This window comes from Narcine bancroftii, chromosome 13 (genome assembly GCF_036971445.1).
Source record: "Narcine bancroftii isolate sNarBan1 chromosome 13, sNarBan1.hap1, whole genome shotgun sequence".
NCBI lineage: Eukaryota > Metazoa > Chordata > Chondrichthyes > Torpediniformes > Narcinidae > Narcine > Narcine bancroftii.
In genome coordinates, this window is record NC_091481.1 from 22,289,365 (window position 1) to 22,314,723 (window position 25,359).

The window sequence follows — 25,359 nt, forward strand, 5'->3', positions numbered from 1 at the left end:
CAGGCGCGCTCACCTACGTGATGACGCACTGCCCGACGGCTGGAGAGTGAGCTCCCCCCAGAACCACGGGGGCGGGCGTTAGCTTGCGTGATGACGCACAGCCCGACGGCTGGAGAGTGATCACCCCCAGAACCATCGGGGGGGGGCGGGCGTTAGCTTGCGTGATGACGCACAGCCCGACGGCTGGAGAGTGAGCACCCCTCAGAACCACGGAGGGGGCGGGCGTTGGCTTGCGTGATGACGCACAGCCCGACGGCTGGAGAGTGAGCACCCCTCAGAACCACGGAGGGGGCGGGCGTTGGCTTGCGTGATGACGTACAGCCCGACGGCTGGAGAGTGAGCGCCCCCAGAACAACGGGGGAGCGGGTGATGGTCGCATCCTGACAGCCTGACCGAAGCGGTGCACTGCACCCTTTCTCTTCAATTCACGGCCGTCGGCCTCGACGATCGTTCCCCGCGAGCCATGGAGGCGTGCCGCCCGCTGCTGCTCTCTCACTTGTCGGTCGGTCACCGGCCGTTCCAAGTCACCTTAACCGAGTCCCTGCTCTCCTGGCAGTCGCTGCGGCCGAAGAGAGCCTCGTCCGCGGGAGGTGGTGAGTGGTCAGCGGTCACTTCAAGGGAGCCAGGCCCAGGTAACAAGAAGCCTCTGAGCCAGAGGCGGCTCGAGGGCAATAAGTTGCAGCTGGGGACTTCTTGATTTTTTTCTTTCCCCCCCCCAAAAAAAAAGACGAGCGTTTCATGTTGGATGGGTCAGAAAGGGGCTCGGAGTCGAGGTGTTCAAGCCTGGCGGGGGGGGTGGAGGAAAGGAGGATGAATTCGCTGAGACTCCAGGTCAGGTCTCTGTGGGGGGGGGGGGGGGTGGTGGAAAGGAGGATGAATTCGCTGAGAGGTCAGGTCTCTGTGGGGGGGGGGGGGGTGGTGGAAAGGAGGATGAATTCGCTGAGACTCCAGGTCAGGTCTCTGTGGGGGGGGGGGTGGAGGAAAGGTGGATGAATTCGCTGAAACTCCAGGTCAGGTCTCTGTGGGGGGGGGGGGTGGAGGAAAGGAGGATGAATTCGCTGAGACTCCAGGTCAGGTCTCTGTGGGGGGGGGGTGGAGGAAAGGTGGATGAATTCGCTGAAACTCCAGGTCAGGTCTCTGTGGGGGGGGGGTGGAGGAAAGGAGGATGAATTCGCTGAGACTCCAGGTCAGGTCTCTGTGGGGGGGGGGTGGAGGAAAGGTGGATGAATTCGCTGAAACTCCAGGTCAGGTCTCTGTGGGGGGGGGGTGGAGGAAAGGAGGATGAATTCGCTGAGACTCCAGGTCAGGTCTCTGTGGGGGGGGGGGGTGGTGGAAAGGAGGATGAATTCGCTGAGACTCCAGGTCAGGTCTCTGTGGGGGGGGGGTGGAGGAAAGGTGGATGAATTCGCTGAAACTCCAGGTCAGGTCTCTGTGGGGGGGGGGGGTGGAGGAAAGGAGGATGAATTCGCTGAGACTCCAGGTCAGGTCTCTGTGGGGGGGGGGTGGAGGAAAGGTGGATGAATTCGCTGAAACTCCAGGTCAGGTCTCTGTGGGGGGGGGGTGGAGGAAAGGAGGATGAATTCGCTGAGACTCCAGGTCAGGTCTCTGTGGGGGGGGGGTGGAGGAAAGGTGGATGAATTCGCTGAAACTCCAGGTCAGGTCTCTGTGGGGGGGGGGGGGGGGTGGTGGAAAGGAGGATGAATTCGCTGAGACTCCAGGTCAGGTCTCTGTGGGGTGGGGGGGGGTGGAGGAAAGGAGGATGAATTCGCTGAGACTCCAGGTCAGGTCTCTGTGGGGGGGGGGGGTGGAGGAAAGGAGAATGAATTCGCTGAGACTCCAGGTCAGGTCTCTGTGGTGGGGGGGGGGGGGGGGGTGGAGGAAAGGAGGATGAATTCGCTGAGACTCCAGGTCAGGTCTCTGTGGGGGGGGGGGGGGTGTGGAGGAAAGGAGGATGAATTCGCTGAAACTCCAGGTCTGGTCTCTGTGGGGGGGGGGAGGGGGGGGTGGAAAGGAGGATGAATTCGCTGAAACTCCAGGTCAGGTCTCTGTGGGAGGTGGGGGGGGCGGTGGAGGAAAGGTGGATGAATTCGCTGAAACTCCAGGTCAGGTCTCTGTGGGGGGGGGGGGGGTGGAGGAAAGGAGGATGAATTCGCTGAAACTCCAGGTCAGGTCTCTGTTGGGGGGGGGGGGGGGAATGCGATTGATGTGCACTGGTGGCTGGGGATAACCCCAACCCCCCCCCCACCTTGAAATCTCCATCAATTATTAGTTTGGACAGCGGTAGATAAAGTGGCATAAACTTTATTCGATGAACTTGAGTCCGATCTCACTTCCTTCTCCCTTTATCTTTCGTTGCACTTTAGTTTCTTCTCATGAATGCACAGTTCAACTCCACGGACTTTCCTTTATAAAGATGAATTACTCTCGTTTATTTCTGGTGCATTTAAATGCGTGTGTTTGATTTCTAGGTAGTTTATTCATTTCTAGGTACTTGGCTCGTGTGCCTCTGTAATAAGTTTAAGGGCGAAATTAGCAAACAATTAAGTTGATCTCTGTCTGAAAAGATTGTATGTTTTATTTTAGATTTAAACACTGCATAAGAAAAGATTCCTCAGATTCTCTCCCTTCTCGTCTTAAGTGTATGCCAAGGAGAAACGTTTCTCACTCTCCATGCCCATTATAATTTTGTGTACTTCAATTGGGATCAAGATTGTCCAGTTGCCCCTGAGAGTTTAAAGTTTCATCCTGGTGAATATCCTCTGCATCCTGTTAAGTGGTGCTCTTTTAAAAAAAAACAAGCAGTTTTAACGTGTTTTCGTGTTGTTTTAATTTTGTTAACAACTGCAGGTAATTTTCTGACTTGGTTATTGCTGATAATATTTTGTAAATTTCAGAATGGGCATGGAAATAACTTATGGCTTTCCTTCCACAAGGATACCGGACTTTTATTGGGATGGCTTGATGCCAAGTAAGCTCCACTGCGAGAAGTAAAATCTTTAATAAGGCAACATTTGCAACAAGTTAAATATTTCAAATTAATATAAATATATTTTATGGAAACAAATGTTTGAAATATAAAGGGCAGTATTATCTGTGCATTAAACAATGACTACATTTTACAAACTACTTTACTGAATTCACTACCTTGTTCTGTGGTTGAGAAAAGCACTTTAAAAATTGTTTTGTTTAGAAATATGGAGAAAGTTTATTTTTTAATCCCCTGGAATTAATTGGTGAGGCCTGTTGTTTTGCGGCAGCATCACAGGACAAATATTTATTTAAACCACCTTACAAAATAAAAATAGTACAAGAAGTCAAAGTAGGGCAGTGTCTGTGGTTCATTGAGGAATCTGGTAACAGAGGGGAAGAAGCCCTCCTTGTGCTGCTAAGTGCTTGACTTCCGGCTCCTGTGCCTTTTTTGCAATGGTAGCAGAATGAAGAGGGCCTGGGTGGTGGTCATTAGATTTTGAGTATCCAGTTTAACAGTAAACTTTTCTCAGCAAATTGCCCAGTTAATTCTTTCATTGAGCACAATTACCATTGTAATTTTTTTAAATGACATTTGTAACACTTCACAAACACAACAGTAAGTGAAAATGCATTTTATTTCAAGCATGTTTCATGTCATTCAATCTGAAAATGGCTAATATTAGTCCAATTTTTTTTTTAAAGCTTGCAATTTTATGATCACAACTCATTAGATTTCAGATTTATTGTCAGAGTACACATATAAGCCTGAGATTCTTTTTCCCGTGGACAAGGCAGAATTACCACTAAGGCAGTGCAAAAAAAGCTACGCAATGTACACGTCAACAGATAAAGAAATGTCAATAAACTGTGATACAGAGAAAAATCCATAAAATGCTAAAGTAGGAATTCTTTAATTAGTCCATAATTGAGTTTGTTGTTGAGCCATCTGATGGTGCAGGGGTAGCAACTGTTCTTGAACCCGGTGGTGCATGCCTTGTGGCAACTAAATCTCTTTCCTGATGTTAGCAGTGAGAACAGAGCATCTGCTGGAGGATGTAGATTTGTGATGATGGCTGATGCTCTCTGACAGGAGCATTTCCTGTAGGTGATCTCTATCGTGGAGAGGGTTTTCCTGCGTTGTCCTCGGCTGTGTCCATTACCTTTTGCAAGGCTTTGGGCTCAGTTGTCTGGGAGTCCCCCCTCCAGACCATGATGTGAACACTTTCCACCACAGATCTGTAGAAATTAGCCAGGATTTCTCTGCAAACTCCTGAGGAAGTAGAGTTGCTGCCTTGCTTTCCTCATGATGCCATTAGAGTGTGGGTCCAGGAAAGATCCTCTGAGAAAGTGATTCCCAAGAACTTAAATTTGCTCACCCTCTCCACTCTGATCTCCCATTGATCACTGGTTTTTCCTTCCTGAAGTCAACAATCATCTCCTTGGTTGTGGGTGACATTGAGTGAGAGGTTGTTGTGGGTGCACCATTCAGCCAGGTTTTCAATCTCCATCCTATCCGCTGACTCAACCCCCTTTTTATACAACCCAGTTCCATGATATTTTGACTGAGTATATAGATATGTTTTTGGGAGATAAATTGGGAAAGGTTTGTTAGCATAGGTTACATACCAACACTTTAAAACAGATCTTATTTAAAATACTGGAGCTCTGCTAATGCTCGACATATCGGGTCCACAGCTTTTGCAAGAGCTTTGGAGAGTGCTTAAGAGACTTCCCGAATGGATTGTTGTTTACAAAAGGCAACAGATGAAAGATCTTGTTGGAGCTGCAGATTGTCTGAAAGAGAGCTTGTTGTTCTAAGAGGGTCATGTGGTTTTGCAAGCAGAGAGAGTCAAAGAGTATTTCTCTGTGAGAGAGAGGGAGACAGTTCAATTCTCCAGAGCTACAGTCAGCGGAGGCAGCTGGGACAGAACAGAACAAGGTGGAAAGCCCCATTTTGGAAGTCTGCCTGGTCAAAGCCTTTGTGGATCATGCAAGAGGAGAGGACTGGCTGTCTAATGTTTCACTTGGAATAAGAGAAACAAAAAGTGGGGGAAAAAAGAAGTTATCATCTGGAGAACCCTGAAGGGGAAAGTTTTGTCTGCAAGACATTGAAGTGGTTGATTAAAAAGGAACAACAAATCTCTCTGAAAACTGATAAGAACCTTCCTGAGCGGTAATCATTTATCTTTCAGCACCAAAGCCTGGTGAACTCTATAAATGTTAAATTCTGTGCACAGTATAAGAATTGCCTGCAACCAGTGAACTTGGAGGAATGAGAAGTGAGATTGGACTGTGAACCAAAGAACTTTTCTGAACTTAAACACACATTACATGCACGTGCACTTAAAATTAGAGTTAGGTTAAGTAAATCAATAGTGATAAGTTAAAGTGTGATTCTATTTTCATGTTTAAAGATAATTAAAAGCAATTTTTGTTTAAGTAACCATTTGTCTTGGTGAATTTCTATTGCTGCTGGGTTTTGGGGTTGTCTGGTTTGCAACAATATCATCAACAAATTTGTAGATGGTGTTGGCATGGGTGTGTCCCAAGTAGAGTGGGGGGGAGCTAAGAAAACTCCCATGCCGTGGGTAGATTGTGGGGGAGATGTTCTTTCAAATCCTCACTGATTGTGGTCTAGAGGTGAGGAAATCCTGGATCCATTTGCACATTGGGGTTTCGAGTCCCAGGTCTTGGAGTTTGCTGATCAATTTTAAGGCGATGATGGTGTTAAATGCCGAACTGTGTTCAATAAAGAACATCCTGACATGTGCATCTTCACAGTCTAGGTGTTCCAGGGCTTTGTGTAGAACCAGTGAAATGACATCTGCCATAGACTTGTTGATTCAATAGGTGAATTGGAACAGATCCATGTCGCTAGTGAGACAGGAGCTGATATGCTTCAACATCAGTCTTTTAAAAAGCTTCATCACTGTTGATATGAGTACCATCTATAATAGTCATTTAGGAAGATTACCACACTCTGGGCACTGATAAGATTGATGCCTGTTTGAAGCAGGTGACCATGCCCTGCCCAGAGTGAGATGTTGAAGATATCCGTGAATACATTAACCTATTTGTCATAAATTTAATAATACTTGAATGTTGCAAAAAGAGTCAATTTTTTTGATCTTTTATAGTTCAAAGCAAAGATTTTCACATGACCCATTCTTCACCAGGTGCAGTCATTTGCAGATCTCGGGCATCCATATAGAGAAAAAGCCTGCAACTCTGAATATCATGTTCACCACTTATGGTCTCGTACAAATGTGCCCAATAAAAGCAGTAAATGAAAGAAAAGCACAGACTCTCTCTGGTTCTATAAATTTTAGTGGCAAAATATTCCTGCAGTACATGAAAAGTATACTTTTGCTCAAAAACATAACGTAATGAATTTACGTAATGTCACTTTTTGAAGAATTATTTCTTTACTTTTTTTGGCTGTCAAGCAGGTGCAAAGCATATCAAAAAGGATATAGTACACAGCAAGAAGATGTATGTTTGAAACAGTGAATAGGCAGTACACGTATACCCTGCTTTACAGATACTCGCTTTACGAAAATTCTCTTTTACGAAGAAACCTCTGTTCGCTATCTGAAAGAAATTTGAATGGGTCTTGGCTTTATACCATTTGGCTTGCAAAAGGTTTCATAGGAATGTTCTAGTTCATAAAACTGGGTATACCTGTATTGTTGTTATCTATTTGGAAGCACATTTTGTCTGCAATGATGCAATTTTATGCTTTCTTCCCTCTTGAGCTGAAAGGTTGCTTTCAAATTAACATTCCAAAGACCAATCATAAAAAAAATCTGACCTAATTTCACATGTTTCAAAGTTTGGTCCACCTGCAGCATTGCCATATTTTGCAGGAGACATTAAATTGAGGTTCACTCTGCTTTTCCAGAGGATGCTTAAGGAAGCTTCCAAAAAAAGAGCATTTGCAGTGTTCCAAATAATCGTCATCCCTCGACATCACTCAAAGAAAGTCTACTCATTAAAACATTGTTGGCATGTATCACTGTTTTTAAATAATGGCTACATTGAATTTTACTGTTTAAAGAAAGACAGTGGTTAAACAATTTATAATTAATTTGTTCTGTAATCTTTGTAAAATCTGTCCATCTTGTCACTGTGGTCATTAACATTGTTTAGTTGCACAATTATTGCATTTGATTTTTTTTCAAATTTGCTTTTTATTGAGAGCAAGCAATCCAATCCTTGTTAAATATTGGTACTAATCAAATTACTTTAATTATTTTCCATTCACAATGGCTTTTAAAATATGCTGTATCAAAGGGAAGTTAATTTAGAAAGAAATACCCTTGCAGTTAAATTCCAAAATTCTGAAGTATAATCACTGGGGCCATGTAGGAAACTAAGGCTTAGCAAAAGATATATATTTACTTATTGCATGTCCTGTACACCATGCAATCTACAACTAATTGTGTTGATATTACAGATAATTCTGTTTTTTCTATTGTTTTTCTGCCACCAAAATAGGATCTGGCACTTGCTGTCGACAAGAGCGGTAAAAACAGTTATTCAGATTCTGGATTAGCTTTCAAAGAGAAAAAAAAGCTATTCATGGCTTCAAAGATATAGGACAGTTGTGAGACTGAATAAATTGGTCTGGAATGGTCTGACATCAACTAGATGGGTGAATTGATGATTCCTGTTTTTTTTTAATCAGTTCTTTTCTATAAACAGTTGTTTGCTTTTAAAGGCATAGTGATTTATCATGTGCTTTCAAAAGTTGTGTTTAGTGTAGCAGCTAGCTGTATAACTTTTAAAATTTTAATAGAGCACAGTAACAGACCCTTTGGCCCATGAGCCCAATGCTGCCCAATTACACCCAATTGATGTATTACCAATACATTTTGAATGGTGAGAGGAAACCAGAGCATCAGGTGGAACCCAAGCAGACACGAGAGACAATATACAAACTCCTTAAGGCAGTGCCTGATTCAAAGCTGGGTTGCTGGGGTTGTTACAGGGTTGCATTGACAGCTACACTAACAGAGCTGCCCAATTGTAAGATTTAAGTTCATATCTACTTGTTATTCCCATGTAGAGGAAAAGACGATGAATAACAAAGATTCTGCAAAATGCAAACAAAAATTACATATGGTGGCAATTGGAAGCAAAAACAGAAAATGTTGGGAATACTCACCAGAACAGACGATATGTACAGACAGATTGATTGTTACACTTCATTGCCTTTCATCAGAATTGATTGGAATATTCTCTGAGTGCTAAAATGCCATGAAGATTCTGCATGACTGCAAACAGTTTTTTAAAAAAAACAACAGGGCTATTTTGACCACACTGAGAACATTCCAACCCATGAACTCAAAATGAATTGCCCTAATTGCCTTTGGAGTTGCAATTTCTCATTCCATGTGTCAGCAATAAAATTAAAACACTTCCACATTTTTCTCATTTAAATTTAGAATTGCACCACCTCTTTCAAGTGCTAAATCTTGTCATTTAGAATAATTCTTTCAAGTGAGTGCAAAACTGGTCATTTTGAATTTTTTAAACATTAATCAAAAATTGTCCAGTGACATTTCTGATGTTTTACAGCATGACAGTTTAAGTACTGTTTAGACCCTTATTAGAAATTTTTTCTATCAATGCTAGAAGGAAGTTCTTTTACTGAGGAGGAGTCTGTTTTTCTTCTCTCCCCAAATTACAGTACGGTACAAAGTGCATGTGCAATATCAACCTCTGGTCACCTGACACATTTGGAGTGTTCTGCATGAACACTTTCAGCCTTCTTGGCAAGGAGACATAGGCATACCTAGGTTATGGCAGGTGGGGCACAGAACCAGGGCGCCACTTGCAGGGGGGAGCCATTATCCTCACCTTATCCTCGGCCCAATATCCAACTCCCAAGCCCAGTAATGAATCTCCATCCCAGGGGTGCAAAGCTGTGCTGCCGGGGATCACTTGTGTGTGCTGAGCATCGCTCCAGGCCAGCATTTCATAGCTCACCTGGCAGCGGCTCAATGTGGGATCATTGGGAAAAATGCCATCTTCATGACTCATTATCCCCTAGGCAGCTGGAACTGCTCTGCCTGTGCCAGCATCAGCCAGGGAAACACCGAACGGCTCCAGCTGCCTGGGGGATGATGGGTCGTGAAGACGACCATTTTTCCCATTGATTCCACATTGAGCAACTGGTCCCGAAGGCCGAGGCAGCCCAGTGAGGTGCCCGGAGGCTGGATGACCAGGGGGCTGCTCCACCCGCCTCTTGATGGCTCCATTGCATACCCTGTGACAGCACCTGATCTGTCGCTCATATCAGATCGGAGAGCACGGTTGGTGTGTAGCAGTTTTTTTAATGGGGGAGGGGGTGCAATGTCAGTGCTCATCCGAGGGTGCCACTTTACCTAGATACATCACTGCAAGGAGAGAATTAGTCCCAAGTTTGATTTTTGTTTTTGATAATAATAAATATGAATGACATCTTCACCCCTCATCTAAAAAAAATTTCTCCTCCACTTCTTTACTTTCTAAGTTATTACCTGAGGTCAAATCATCTCTGGTAAACAAACAGTGTCATGATTATTACCTTTCCTAAGCTCTAGCAACAACATTGCATTGAAATTTTTACTGCTTGGTGAATAGGATGAATTCAGAAAGCTATGAATCAAGAAATGAGAAATTTTATTTTTGGCCACAGCTTTAAATGTAGCATGTGAAATAGAATAAAACTTGATGATCTGGCAATTTTGAGACTGCTGTAGTGGAAATCTTGTCTGTTGGATGCTTTCCCCACTAATAACACAACAGATTTGTAGTTTGATGTGTTTTGGAGTAACATAGCATCATAATACATTTTGCAACAAGCGGGTGAATGGCAAGAGAGTGCTGGGACTCGGTCCCTGATGATTGGAAGCAGACCAGGGCAAGCATCACGTGATGTGCTGTGTCAAATCATCATTATTTTCAACTTGTTTCACAGCAGGTGATTGGAGTTTTATGACCTTGTGATGATGAGAAAGATCAATTCAGGCATTCTTTAAAGTAAACTTTGGAAGTAGAAGTAGTAAAATGTGAGTTGATCGATGATCTGAGGTGGTTCCTTTAAAGAGTAACTAACCACAGATGTTTTCCATTGCAAGCAACTTTGTGGAAATGAAAATGTTATAAGAAGGAGCACTTGAGATGTGGTTGTACAGGAGAAAAGTATTCTGAAATCTTAGTGGATGGGTGACTTTGAACATTATAGTTTTGCTGCTTTAGTGGTCTCGATGTGAATCCTGATTTATTTTTTTTTGCAATCGCATATGTGCATCGGTAGAGTTGTGCAACATTCATCTGCAATTAGGCTGATTTAAAAACCCTTCTCTCAAAATCTGAATTGCAAGGTCGCTCAATATCCAAAGAGATTGCATCAGGAATTGTGTCACTGTAAGGTTTTTGGAAATTATCAGAAATGTGTAAGGCTTTTGTCCAGCCAGTTTTCTCGATGGTCTACGTCAGCGCCCCTTTTCAGTGGAGTATTGCAGAAGAGTAATTACTCCCTTTTTGCACTGAACATCAAGGTAACAAGGGGGTTGCTTGTTTTCATAAATACAAAGTTGTATCTGTAGTTTTCTATCAACATTCTTTCACTTTTAATTGCACTTTCCCAAAATAATTTCCTGTTTCACGTTGAATTGAAGAATTTTGGGGTAATATACAACGATATATAATAATGTTTGGATTTTGGAGGGGAAAAGATAGTGATATATAATGCATAATGTTTTGGGGGGGAGGGAAAGACACTTTTTTTCTTTATTTCCCCCTGTGCTCCACAGTTTTAAATTTGTAATCAAATAATTCATGTAATTTCAAAATACACAATCCAGATTTCATTCAAGCTTATTTGTATAAATTTTAGTTTGACAATGTAGAAATTACAGCATTTTTTATACATAGTTCCCTTATTTCATAATATGTCCCATAATATTTGGGACATAGCAATGGTTTGTATATTAATGTGATCATGTTTAGTGCTGTGTTGCACATCCCTTGCATGCAATGACTCCTTAAAATCGGAGAGTCACAAACATCACCAGGTGTTGAGTATTGTCTCTGATGCTCTGCAAAGCTTTGACTGCAGCCATCTTCATCTCCTGCTTATATCAGGGGCTTGTCCCCTTATGGAAGGCATGCTCAGTTGGATTTGGATTGGGTGACTGAATTGGCCATTCAAGTATTTTCCAGTTCTTAGCTTTGAAAAACTCCTTTGTTGCTTTTGCAGTATATTTGGGATCACTGTCTTGCTGTAGGATGACACATAGTCCATTGATTTTTGGAGGCATTTGGTCAAACTTGAGCATATAAGATATTTCTATACACCCCAGAATTAATTTTTGTACTGCCATCAGCCTTGTGTTCCCAGGCCATAATACCCCCACACCACCATGTTTCACAGATGAGGTGGTATGCTTTGGATCTTGGGCAGTTCCTTTATGCCTCCACATTTTGCTCTTGCTGTCACCCTGATTCAGATTCATCTTGGTCTCATCTGCCCACAAGACCTTTTCCAGAATTCTGTTGGCTCTTTTGGTAAACTGTAACCTGGCCTTCCTGTTTCTGTGGCTAATTTGTGGTTTGCCTATGTATTTCTGTTCATAAAGTCTTCTGCGGACAGTAGTCATTAGGCACTTTTACATAGCCGCTGAGTAGCAGAAAATTTTCTGCTCCACTGGCAGTATAAAAATGTCCTGACAGAACTTATTTGCTAAATTCCATCCTGTAATTTTTACACTAAGACCCTTGCACATTTTTACAGAGCGGCTGCAGTATAAATTGACTGCAGGCACTCAGTAAGAAACTGGGCTCATAAACATGAGGTTCACCCTCCAACAATCTCCGCAACATAGGAAGGCTGTGTAGCTGCTGTGTAAACGACCACTCCAGAGGTAAGTGCAAACTTTTTACAGAATTTTTTCTTTATTTCTGGCACCTCAACACCTGCCTCTGAAAGAGTGTTTCCGATCTGTTGGAGAGGCGTTTGGGGACTTCATTATGATTAGAATTCTTCTGTAATCAGCTGTGGAGGTCTTCCAAGGCCTACCAGTCTCTTTGCAATTATTGGCTCCACCAGTATGCTCTTTCTCCTTAATGATGTTCCAGACTGTTAATTTTGGAAATCCTAATGTTTGGGCAATATCTCTTGCTGTTTTATTTTTTGTTTCTTAGCCTCATAATGGCTTCTTTGACTTTCAATGGCAGAACTCTGGTCCTCATTTTGAAAAATGGCACGACAGACTCCAAAGGTGATCAAAAGCTGAGAAGCAAGACTAGCTCTTTTATACTGCACCAATTAAGCAATTAAACATAACTGAGTAAACACAAACACCTGTGAGCCCAATTGTCCCAAATTTAATAGTGCGCTGTTAAAAGTGCTGCAATTTCTATGTGGTCAAAACAAAATATATACAAATAAACTTGAATAAAATCTGGAATGTGCACGTTAGTCACATGTGAATTGTTTGATAACAAATTTAAAACTATGGAGCATGTGCAAATAAAGGAAAGAAGTGTCTTGTCCTAAACATTGTGGAAGCCACTGTTTCTTGTCTCTTTTCCTTGTATTTTTAATTTTCGGCTTAAAATACATGTTGCACAAAAATAGTGAGGTCTAAAACAAGATAAATTGAAAGGTAATTATGAATGGTCTCTGTTCAATTTTAAATCCTTATTCTGCAGATTAGTTGTGCATGAGGCATATAACCTTTGTCATTTTGATGTTTAGCAGTATGATTTAAGCAAAATGTATTACAATTAATAATGTATTATCATTAATAATATGCATTTGATGACTTGATATTGTTTGATAAAACTATTTTAACAGAATTTTATTTTATTTTCATGCAGAGAAACAGTCTGTGTCTATCTCTGAGATTATTGCTGTTCATGAAACTGAAGTGGATGGGATAAATAAAGAATGCAAAAGATGGCAGAAAATGCCTGCTGTTTCCACTGAGTCAATTTTGCATGGATTTACTGGTATATCTGTTCATATTTCAGTCAATACCTTAATTCAATTTTGCCTTTTCCCAATTTTTAAAAATTGTCAGTGATCATTTTTATTGCTATTGAATCATTTACACAGATTTGTTAAACCCCATGCAAAAATGTCATTAACCTTCAGCTGCATTTCTATGAAAATATTAAGATTCTTTGAAGTTGTTACTATATCAATACAAATTATAACAGGGGTATGTACTTTCAGATAGTTCAACTGTTACTGTAGTTTCTGCTATCTTTATTTTCACCTTTATGCCTCATTCCCCAACCGCAATATTTATTGTAAGCTTGCTTTGTACTGACCTGTGTATATGCCTTGCCTGCCCCATTGTCCTGACATTTTGCATGATCTGTCTTATTGATCTTTATTTAAAGATTAGGTCCCCAATTTGTTCATTTACTTATCATTTTTTTGTTGGAGTGCTATACATTATTTTTATTTTTGCTTTATCAATCAAAAACAACATTCTTAATTATTTGTAACTTGTATTTCTGATTCCCATGTGTGAGCCTTTTAGACTTGAAGCACATTGTACAATCTACATGCTCTCTTAAATGCTGCCTCCTGCCTTTGGCTTCAGAACTGGTTCAGGACATCAGCAACTTCCAATTAAAGTCAGGTCAGCAGGGTTGAGTAAAATTGCTGGTTTCCAAAATTATTTCTGCCAGGAGCACTTTGCATTCAAATATGGACACAAATCTGGAATTCGTCCTACTAGTAGCATTCATAGATACTTTTGGATATTAAAATACTCTGAATCTGAATGAATTAAATATTTTTTTTTCTAAAGCTTCACTTGGTGTCCTCCAGGCAATGCTTCTTCCCATTGATTTCAATAGATCTGCTGTACTTACACCAGGTTTATCCAGAGATACCACAGTTCAAGTATTCCTGGATCTTAGGTTTTCTACTGAGAAACCAACTGAAATACTGCTGCTTCATTGGAAGATCTGCCCCCTTATAAATTCACTTCTCAAGGTTGTTGTGCTTCATGTTTCCTTTGTGCAGATAAATGGAGTAGATGAATTTTATTTTCACATTAAGAATTATCTTCATACTGTTTGTTGAAACAAAATAATCGTGTTTAAGTTTACCAGCAATGTTTTGAAATATCTATTCAATTTTAGAAGGAATTGCACAAGATTATCTGTAACATGCATTGAAATGTGTATAACTGAGGTCTTAATCTCTTATTTTGTATTTTAGTGTATCATGTGCAGAGAGCAAAAGAACATCATTGGTCGTGCAGTGAAGTAACCTTTTATTCCAGTGATTGCCAGCTCTGTAACAAGTGGATACAAGCTGTTGAAAAACAGTTGGATTTACAAGGTACTAAATGTTTCTGAGGAATAACTGCTGAAATGTCTTTTATTTCACAATTTAGGATATGTAAACTTGAACTATAATTTATCTTCTCAAAAGCTATCTAAATCTGAAACACAGTAAACATGCTAACTTGGAATTTATGCTCAACATGACTTATTGTTGAACTCTGGGCAATTCATGATGTAGCTAAAGGTATTTAAGATATTAGAATTAATAATGTGAAAGTCATTGAAATTCAGTTACAAATCTTCACGTAAAATATGATTTCCTTACACATCTTCTAGTTCCATCAAAAGCACCCTATTCTGCTGTGAAAGATCTGACACTTACATTTTGTATCTCTGATTCTTCCAGCTGAGTAATGAAACATGCTTATTCGCTTCATCATCAGTGCATTTTTGTAAACAGCAAATTTCCTTCATAACATCTTTTAATTTAGCTGAGAGATTTGCCACAGATTCTTGAACACTTTCATATTCTTCACACTGGCACTTCAGAAGCAGAGGTTTCACCTTCACAATTTCATCCAAATATTTATTCACTCTCTTCGTGTTTTGTCAATAGCAATTGATCTTGGGCTTCAACATATCCATTCTACAACACTGAGCTTCAATCCAGGCTTCACAAACTTGGCCACAGCTGCTCCAGGTCCAGATAGTACAGTGGCTACTTTAAGTTCTGTAGTTGAAAGAATATGGTTTGCATTTTCTTATTATGAAGATACTCTTCAAGTTGTTTTCTTAATAGTTCATATTCTTGATTTGATATATTCTTAACCTCTAAAGCAGCTATTCTTTCATTTAAATGCAACTGAAGTCGCTCATTACACTCTGTCAACAATCTGTCCACTGTGTCTGACAGTTGCTTGTTGTGTTCTTCATTCATTTTCTCTCTCTGACGACCCTTTTCAATTCCTTATTCTTTAAGCTGAATCTCTAAATGTCTCAAACATTCTTTTATGCTGCCACTCTTCAGCCTTTGTTAGAGTTGCCATTACTGGGCAAGTTCAGCTTGTACTTCTGATAACATTTCTGCTCGCTTTATTGTTTGCTGCAAGTTCTAGACGTTCATATAACTGTCTATTTTTGTTTTGTAGCTGGCGTAAGAAGGCATTTTTATTTGCCAACACATTTTCCAGTTTGTCACGTATGTCACATAATGAGGTTGATTCTCTCTGGACATTATGGTATCCCTTCTCCAATGTAGTGAGTGCCATGTGCTTATCTTTGGTGTGTGAAGCCACTATGAAAACTTTTTTTTTCACCAGGTCGACCTCTTCACATGCACACAGACCAAATATTGGCTGTACTCTATTTTCTACAATCAATAGCTGTGTCATTAGATGCTGCCCTTTGTTTTTGAAGGTTACCATATAGCCCCTTTTTACTGGAATGTTGTCTCCAGTGTAGCCTATCTCTTTTAATTTCACAGGATAAACATTACTCTTTATGATGAGGGTCTTGTAATCATCCATAGATAACAGATTCACCTAGGCTCTAGTATTGAGCTGAAATGGAATTGCTGTCTCCATCACTGGAACGATCATTCAGTTTTACCAGCACCAGTCTCCAGTGAATCCATGAAGAATTCCTCCATTTCTTTCTCTTTGGAGCACTTTGCAAAATGATTCTTCTTCCCTCATTTTTTTGCAGGACTTTCCATAGGCAGGGCACATCTTTGAAATCTGTCTACCTCCACACCTATTGCATTAGCTGTTTGAGCTGACCACTTTGTTGGTGCTTTGGGAAACTCCTGGTGCTCTGTTTATCTGTTTTCATTGCATACACTGTTGTCTATCCTGTGCAGCTCCTTAGTGTGTTCATGTGGTCTCTGCTGCCCTACACATATTCACAGCCTTTTCCAGAATCAAATCTTTTTCATGCAACAGTCTTTCTCTGTTCATTATGTTGGATTCTACAAACTATTCTCTCTTTAATGAGTGAATTTTTCAAATCTGCAAATTCACAGCACTTGCTCAGTGTGTGTGAAGCTCAGCTAAGTATTGACCAAAGCTCATACCTTGTTTCTGGTCACAGGAGAAAAACTTGAATCTCTCAAATGTAACGTTTTTATTTGGAACAAAATACTCCTTAAATTTTGTCATCAGAATGTCCAGCATGAAAGCTGTCTCATCAATTTGAAAACTGTTAGAGATGTTCAAGGCATCTTCACCCATCACGTGCAGAAACATAGACACTTTCTGTTTTCCATCAGTCTCCAATTCCACCAGCTTCTAAATAAATGTTGAATTATTGGCAAGATTGTCAGTAAACTGCATCGGTGTGGGAGTACTTAACTTATCCATGCTTACAAGCTATTGTCCTCTCTTACTCACCACGTTCTTTCAAGATCAACTTTATGTGGATTTAACATTCAACTGACTTTATTTTCCCTTGAGCTGCTTCAACCAACTTCACAGTAACAATGCCCGCAACTGCTGTCATATACCACTTCTGATTTCAGCCCAACAGTGTGCATTGCATGCTGGGAAATGTAGTTTTTTTTTTACACACATAAAAACGCAGTACCATCATTGCAGCTGTAATATGAGGACTTGTGTTTTTATCTCCATCTTATCTGCCTTGTACTGCTATCATCTTGTATAATTGAACATTCTTTTTTTCTTTGGCTTGGCTTCGCGGACGAAGATTTATGGAGGGGGTAAAAAGTCCACGTCAGCTGCAGGCTCGTTTGTGGCTGACAAGTCCGATGCGGGACAGGCAGACACGATTGCAGCGGTTGCAGGGGAAAATTGGTTGGTTGGGGTTGGGTGTTGGGTTTTTCCTCCTTTGCCTTTTGTCAGTGAGGTGGGCTCTGCGGTCTTCTTCAAAGGAGGTTGCTGCCCGCCAAACTGTGAGGCGCCAACATGCACGGTTTGAGGCGTTATCAGCCCACTGGCGGTGGTCAATGTGGCAGGCACCAAGAGATTTCTTTAGGCAGTCCTTGTACCTTTTCTTTGGTGCACCTCTGTCACGGTGGCCAGTGGAGAGCTCGCCATAACACGATCTTGGGAAGGCGATGGTCCTCCATTCTGGAGACGTGACCCATCCAGCGCAGCTGGATCTACAGCAGCGTGGACTCGATGCTGTCGACCTCTGCCATCTCGAGTACTTCGACGTTAGGGATGTAAGCGCTCCAATGGATGTTGAGGATGGAGCGGAGACAACGCTGGTGGAAGCGTTCGAGGAGCCGTAGGTGGTGCCGGTAGAGGACCCATGATTCGGAGCCGAACAGGAGTGTAGGTATGACAACGGCTCTGTATATGCTTATCTTTGTGAGGTTTTCAGTTGGTTGTTTTTCCAGACTCTTTTGTGTAGTCTTCCAAAGGCGCTATTTGCCTTGGCGAGTCTGTTGTCTATCTCATTGTCGATCCTTGCATCTGATGAAATGGTGCAGCCGAGATAGGTAAACTGGTTGACCGTTTTGAGTTTTGTGTGCCCGATGGAGATGTGGGGGGGCTGGTAGTCATGGTGGGGAGCTGGCTGATGGAGGACCTCAGTTTTCTTCAGGCTGACTTCCAGGCCAAACATTTTGGCAGTTTCCGCAAAGCAGGACGTCAAGCGCTGAAGAGCTGGCTCTGAATGGGCAACTAAAGCGGCATCATCTGCAAAGAGTAGTTCACGGACAAGTTTCTCTTGTGTCTTGGTGTGAGCTTGCAGGCGCCTCAGATTGAAGAGACTGCCATCCGTGCGGTACCGGATGTAAACAGCGTCTTCATTGTTGGGGTCTTTCATGGCTTGGTTCAGCATCATGCTGAAGAAGATTGAAAAGAGGGTTGGTGCGAGAACACAGCCTTGCTTCACGCCATTGTTAATGGAGAAGGGTTCAGAGAGCTCATTGCTGTATCTGACCCGACCTTGTTGGTTTTCGTGCAGTTGGATAATCATGTTGAGGAACTTTGGGGGACATCCGATGCGCTCTAGTATTTGCCAAAGCCCTTTCCTGCTCACGGTGTCGAAGGCTTTGGTGAGGTCAGCAAAGGTGATGTAGAGTCCTTTGTTTTGTTCTCTGCACTTTTCTTGGAGCTGTCTGAGGGCAAAGACCATGTCAGTGGTTCCTCTGTTTGCGCGAAAGCCGCACTGTGATTCTGGGAGAATATTCTCGGCGACACTAGGTATTATTCTATTTAGCAGAATCCTACACAGTAACATTTTACATGTATAATTCAACATTTTAACAACTTTATTGAAGATGGTTGCATGCTCAAGAAAATTGAACAATCATTGTTTATTAACTTGGTAAATTATCAGTTCATGTTTATTCTTACTTCTGTTACTTGCAGAAAATATTGAGCTAGTTGTAGCCTACAAGCTATTTCCTTGCCATTTTTCTCAATTACCTTCTATCCAAAGAAAAACAGAGAATCATTGAGAAATGTTTCTTTTTTTAAAAAAAATTGTATATTTAATTTTAACATAATCGTGTACCTTTGAATGGCTAGCGTGATTTACTAATAGCCATGAAGTTAGGTTGACAGTCGGATTAGGTTATGGCAGTCACAATGAGAATCTCCACAGTAATACTGAAGAAGACATTAGGCAGGTTGGTTTCTTGTCTTTAAGAAGTTTAGAAAGTGGAAAAGTTTTGGGAAGATCTAAATCGGGTATTAAATAAAATCACAAAAAAAAACATACCAAAAAATCCAGAGATTTCTAAGTAATACAAGAAGTAAAGAACTTGGCCTCAGTATGGATGAAGCACAAAAAAGATTTATTATGATAGCCTTAGCTGTCGCAAAAAAATGCATAATGTCAACCTGGAAATTAGAAGATAGCCTGAGAATACCGCAATGGTACATAGAAATGAATAAATGTATTCCATTGGAAAAAATAACATATAATTTAAGAAATAACATCATAGTATTCGAACAAATTTGGGAACCGTACATGGAACACAACAGAGAGGTCCTACCATGGACCTTCACCACCTAAAATGACAGAATGAGAAGACGACAAAATGAACTGATCCAGTGTGTAAAAGTAGATGACACAATTTTCTTGTTAATTTTCATTGTGTGATGACACTGTTTAATGGGTTTAATGTATTGTATATGTTGAACGTTTAGTGGGTGGGGAGGTGGTGGGAGGGAAGGGAGGGGGAAAAAGGGGAGAAAATGACAGTGTTTATTCAAGAGGGAAATGTTTGTGTATTTTGGTCAATATGGTTCATAGTGTGAAAAAAAATTTTAAAAAGTTGTTTGGATAAAGTTTGTTTTTACTTTGTCCTCCATGTCTGACCATCTGTCTAATCATCGGGCAGTGTTTGATTTGTAAAAATGTTTTTCTATTACAACCCCAGAACCCATATCTGTGACTCCTTGATGTTTCCAGGATTTTTCTTGCCAGAGTTGAACTTATGGCTTTAATTGACGATAGAGATATATTTTATTTGCTGTATTTTTAATAGTTTGCATGTATTTACAAAATGTGTCCCACCAGACTGCTGCCATATCCGGTATTGTTCCATTCACTGCATTACATTATTGAACTGCTGCATTTTGTCTGCTCAGGTTACTTCATCCTGCATTGTTTAATGTAGTCCCTGCTGAGAATTTCCACATTATCTCTTGCCTTCAAGTTACCTGTCAGAATCTGTCTTCCTAATCTCTTCCAAATTTGATGTCTTCATCCTTCAATTCTTTGTTTGGGGGGGCAGGGGTGGTGGGAGGAGAAAGAGGTGGGGAAGGGGGCAAAGGAGCAGCTTGGGAGAAAGTTGTGTTCCTGCACCATATTTCACTCTTTAGATGCATAATGAAAATGAATCAGCTAGCCCCAAAATTTGTTCTGAAGTTTAACACTTTGTCAAAATAAAGGCAAATTCGAACTTGCATTAGCTTCATAGGTTGCACTTTTTTTTTTTTTTTTGCTGAAATTAAGACATTCAAAATCAGTGGTACAGTACCTCAAATCAATGATAGAAGCTTTTTTTAAAAAAACTGTCAAGAAATTCTAGGAGTCCTGCACAATTTTATCAGCACTTTTATTGACGGACAAGATATTTGCCAAAACACGTCTCTAAATGTGTGATTTCCTGTCTTATTAGTCTGGAATGGATACCTTGCAGTTTTATCAAATCTGTTTATCTTGCTCTGTATCCAAATCAGGAAAACATTAGATTTTATTTTTGGCATGGAGTTATTTTTTTAAACAATTAAAGAATCATTCTTTCTGTTTCCAGCAATGAACCATAATCGGAATACTTTAAAAATCAAAAGGTTGAAGACATTTCTTCAGGTTGTTCAGTGTGTGGTACTTGGCCTAAAGCCTTTTACAAAGTTAGTTGAATATTTTGATAAGAGAATCTAAAGACTTCAGATTGTGACAGGAAATGTTAATCACCAATATTTATACTTTGAACTTGATTTGATAAGTAGATGAGTTGCGATTTATTTTGGCAATCTAAGTTTTTAAATTAAACAAAAGATTAACAAATGAAATTGTTTTTTTTTTTCATTTTTCAGCTATGAGACCAAAGAGCTTAATTGTATTCATTAATCCTTTTGGTGGGAAACGACTTGGAAAGCAAATATATGATGAAAAAGTCGCCCCCCTGTTTCGATTAGCTTCCATAACGACGGAAGTGATTGGTGAGTTACTGGTCTGCAATTGTTTACTGTGATAGGTGAACAAACTAGATTAATGGCTACTTTCAGGCGAAAACAAATGTCCTACAAATGCATGTCAAAACATCTCTTCATTCTGGCAAGGGTCTTCAGCTGAAATGTTGACCGTTTCTCCGCCCACAAATGCAGCCAAATTACTGAGTATTTCCAGTATTTTAACTTTAATGGAAAGCCAAAATTAATCAAAACTATTTTTACTTTAGATTTCCAGTGTCTGCAGTTTTAATTTTTTTAGTACATCTCTTTGACAAAACAGTGTAATTTCTAGCTCTCTGCAGCAAGAGGTGAGGAGAAAAGTGGCAAATTAGGCCCTATTGTAAGACAATTTCAGTATGTCTTGTTTTGATTATAAAGACCCTGCTTCATGACAGTGGCACCCTGTCCCAGGAATCAACTGGGACAGTCCAGTGGAAAAAGAACATTGTCCGAATGCCGGTGTCAAGTGATGTCATTTCACGCTGGGGATTGACCGCCTCTTCCCCTACTCATATCCCTGGTATTTGCAGATGGCAGCGTGTCAATTAAAACCAGTGGAAAGGGGACAGCAGAAAGTTACCCATTTCCAGTTGAAGGTAGAACACTCTGATCCCTGGGGATGAGTTGTGTTCAGTGGAAAAGTAATTAGTATCCCAGTTAAGGGTGGCCCAGTGGAAATGGCACAAAGGGCTTCCTATCCCAGGACAGTTTAATGTGGATAAATGTGAGGTTCTCCACTTTGGTGGAAGGAACAGGAAGGCTGATTATTATTTAAATAGAGTCAAGTTAGGGAGTGGGGATGTGCAACGTGATCTAGGTATACTTGTACATCAGTCATTAAAAGCTAGCATGCAGGTTCAACAAGCTGTGAAAAAGGCAAACAGCATGTTGGCCTTCATAAAAAGGGAAATAGATTATAGGAGTAAAGATTGCCTTCTGTAATTGCACAGGGCCCTGTTGAGACCACACCTGAGTATTATGTCCAGTTCTGGTCTCTAAATTTGAGGAAGGACATTCTCACTATTGAAGGAGTGCAGCATAGATTCACAAGGTTAGTTCCCGGGATGGTGGGATTGATGTATGCCGAAAGGATGGATAAACTGGGGCTGTAAATGTTGGAATTTAGAAGGATGCGGGGAGATATGATTGAGGTATATAAGATTATTAAGGGATTGGACACGATGGAAACTGATTACATGTTCCAGATATTGGGGGAGACTAGGACTAGAGGCCATAGTTTAAATGTACAGTGAAGGCCCTTAAGGACAGGGATGAGGGAAAAAAAATTACCCAGAGAGTTGTTGGTGTGTGGAATGCTTTGCTGCAGAGGGTGGTAGAGGCGGCTTCTCTGGATAAGTTCGAGGGAGTTAGATAAGGTTTTTGTGGACAGAGGAATTGAAGGTTATGGGGAGCAGGCAGGGACAGGGTACTGATGGTGGAAAAATCAGCCATGGTCTAAATGAATGGCAGTGCTGGTTCGATGGGCTGAATGGCTTACTCCAGCACCTATTGACATTGCACAGCCAATTAACTGGGATGCCAGTGGAAAATGGGATTGTAATTCAAACAATGGTACAGCTTGAGATTTTAATAACAGTCTGCACAGTGAAAATCAATATAAAAGTTGTGGTTTTGGCACTTGTTCACTTCATTAATGTTACATTAAATATTTGTGGAACCCTGTGCTGGTCACTAGATCTGCACAAAAGTGCTTATCTGGTTATGTTTGCGTCTAAGCCTCATTACAACTTTTGCATGGAGTTTGAACAATGGTGGAATGTTGTGCAGAGAGCACGTGTTCTTTCTTTTCACAGTATCATGAAAGAATCCAGATGCACAAATTAGGGTCACCTTTGTAGTTTGCTGAATTTGCAGTCCATGCGTATGTCTAGGCAGCCCCTTTTCCATTGGCACCCTGTCCCAGAAATTAACTGGGAATTTACTGGGACAGGGCCCAGGAGAAAAGGAACACTGTCTGAACACCAGCGTCAAGTGACATCATTTCATGCCAGGAATTAACTACCTCTATCCTTACTCATGCTGACACCAGCATGCTGACAAAAACAGTGGAAAAGGGACAGCAGAAAGTCACCCATTTCCAATTGAAGGTAGAACACTCCAATTCCCAGGGATGAGTATGTTCAGTAGAAAAGCAATTAGTGTCCCAGTTAAGGGTGACCCAGTGGAAATGGCACAAAGAGCCCTTTTTTCCACTGGCATCCCAGTTAATTGGCTGTGCAGTGTCCCATGATAGGAAACCCTTTGTCCCTTTTCCACTGGTTTTATCAGCAGTATGGTGTCAGCAAGTGCCAGGGGTATGAGTAGGGGTAGAGGCAGTTAATCCCCAGCGTGAAATTACATCATTTGACACTGGCGCTCTGACAGTGTTCCTTTTCCACTGGACCCTGTCCCAGAAAATTTCCAATTAATTCCTTGGACAGGGTGCCAGTGGAAAAGGGCTAAGGGCTTCCTATCCCAGGACACTGCACAGCTAATTAACTGGGATCCCAGTGGAAAAAGGCTTACAACTTATTACAAGGAGTAGGTGACTGTTGCACTTTTATCCTTTGAGATACTTATCAATTTAAACCCCTATTTCTCAGACATCAAAATGCAAATGTCTTGCCATCTCCTCAGATAGAGTTAGGTAAGCGAGTCATTGTGGATGGACCATTTTTGTGACATGTCAGAGTTGCTTTTGTTTAGACCTGGAGCAAGTGATAAATAGATAAGGACGTATCCCTCATGATTTAAGTGGGCTGTGAACGCACTTCGACTTCATCAAAAGTTAGGGCAGAGGATTTGGTAGAATTCTTTTTAGGATCTTGGCGGTTACATGGTGGGAAGAGGCAGGTGAACCAGAGCGGAGTGGAGATGTGGATTGTTGGCGAGTGATCCTACAAGACAGTTGGTGATATAATGGTGCTTATTGGAGAATTGTCAGCCAACTGTTCCTGTATCCTATGTTCATTTGTAGTTTGAAATGCACAGGTACAATCATGTTGAAGATATTACATGGTTTGTGAGGAAGTCCAGGAGAGAGTGATGCAAATTACAAAATTTGTATTTTTAAAATATAAATTGATTTATCAAAATGTGTACAATTAACTTTTGTTAAGCAATATTTTAAATAAGATGCTGTTGCATCAAACACGAAGACTGTGGTTGTCAAGACTCTAGAGCAGGGGTGTCAAACTCAAATTCACGGAGGGCCAAAATTAAAAACTTGGACTAAGTCGAGGGCTGAACTAAATATTTATTGAAAATTTTCAACAACATCTGCATGTTTTCTCTTCTTTCAACACATGTAATGTTAAACTTTAGGATATAACTTTAGGAGGATAATGTTACAGGTCAGGAGTAGGTAGCTCAAGTTCACCCTTTGCTTGACCTGAGGGAAACCAATTTGGTCCCTGTGGAGATGTAGTCAGCATTCACAGGCTGTGTCCATTTTGGCCTGCATCAGGACTCAGCATTTCCTGCTCACTCCTCAGGCTCTAGACCTCTATTCACCCTCAACCCACCATCCCTCTACCTGACCAGTCCTTTACCCAACCTCTACTCACCCCTCACTCCACTCGCTCTGCCTCTACCCACCCCATCCTATACACGCCCCTCTACTGCCTCTCCCCTCAACCTGTTCCTCCCTCTACCCATCTCTCACCCTCTAATCACCCCTCCCCTACTCGCCCTGCCCCTTCGCTTTTACCTCTTCCCTATCCACCCCTCCTTCTACTCATCCCTCCCTCTAACTGCCCCTCGCACCACCATAACTTCCCCTGCCCATTACTCCTCACCTACACCCTCTGCCCACCCCTGCTTACCACCCACTCAGGCCCAGCGCACTGCCGATCAGCCTTTGCGGACAGCCACCATCTCTCTTTTCACGTGCAGGGCCGATCCAGCCGTCCCTGGGGTCCGCGCGGGTGCAAGCGCTGAAGGCCGTGGCGACCGGGAGAAGTGCGCTCGCGCTGTGGAAGGGCCATCCGGTGCCAGTCGCACGGGGCTCGCGCTGCCTGGGGGCCGTGCGCAGCCTGCCATGCCCGTCGCGCCGACAGGAAATCACAGGTGCTCGCCCATCCGCCGCACCGCTCGACAGGTGGGAGAAGTGACTGGTTGTGCTGGGAGCCTTCCAACTGGCTTGCCGGCTGATGACATCGACAGACTTCTCGTGTTACAATTTCTCGTGTCACATTGGGGAAGGATGTGCAATGAAGGGGGAGGATGGTGGGGGTGACATTACCAAAAAACAGCATCGCTCTCGCTGCAGGGCGGGCCACCTCTAATACATTTTTGAAATGATCTTGCGGGCCAAATATAATTATATCGCAGGCCAAATTTGGCCCGTGGGCCAGAGTTTGACATGTGTGCTCTAGAGGACCTTCCAGGTCTTGCATAGATTTCACTTATCAATGATAATTCCTATATTTTAATAAACTGC

General features: G+C 41.7%; 1 protein-coding gene across 3 annotated transcripts in view; it reads left to right on the top strand.

Moving 5' to 3' along the window:
• Positions 1-264: 264 nt before the first annotated feature.
• Positions 265-25,359, top strand: part of cerk (ceramide kinase) — a 51,664-nt gene continuing 26,569 nt past the window's right edge. Inside the window, exons 1-4 of one of the 3 annotated variants that reach the window (XM_069909971.1) lie at positions 265-593; positions 12,841-12,972; positions 14,201-14,323; positions 20,781-20,906. In XM_069909971.1, coding sequence (XP_069766072.1) covers positions 464-593; positions 12,841-12,972; positions 14,201-14,323; positions 20,781-20,906 — 511 coding nt within the window. In that variant the 5' untranslated portion in view covers positions 265-463. Of the gene's footprint in view, positions 633-7,472; positions 7,625-12,840; positions 12,973-14,200; positions 14,324-20,780; positions 20,907-25,359 lie in introns of those variants that run through there. The other 2 variants (XM_069909970.1, XM_069909972.1) reach the window with 2 other exon arrangements.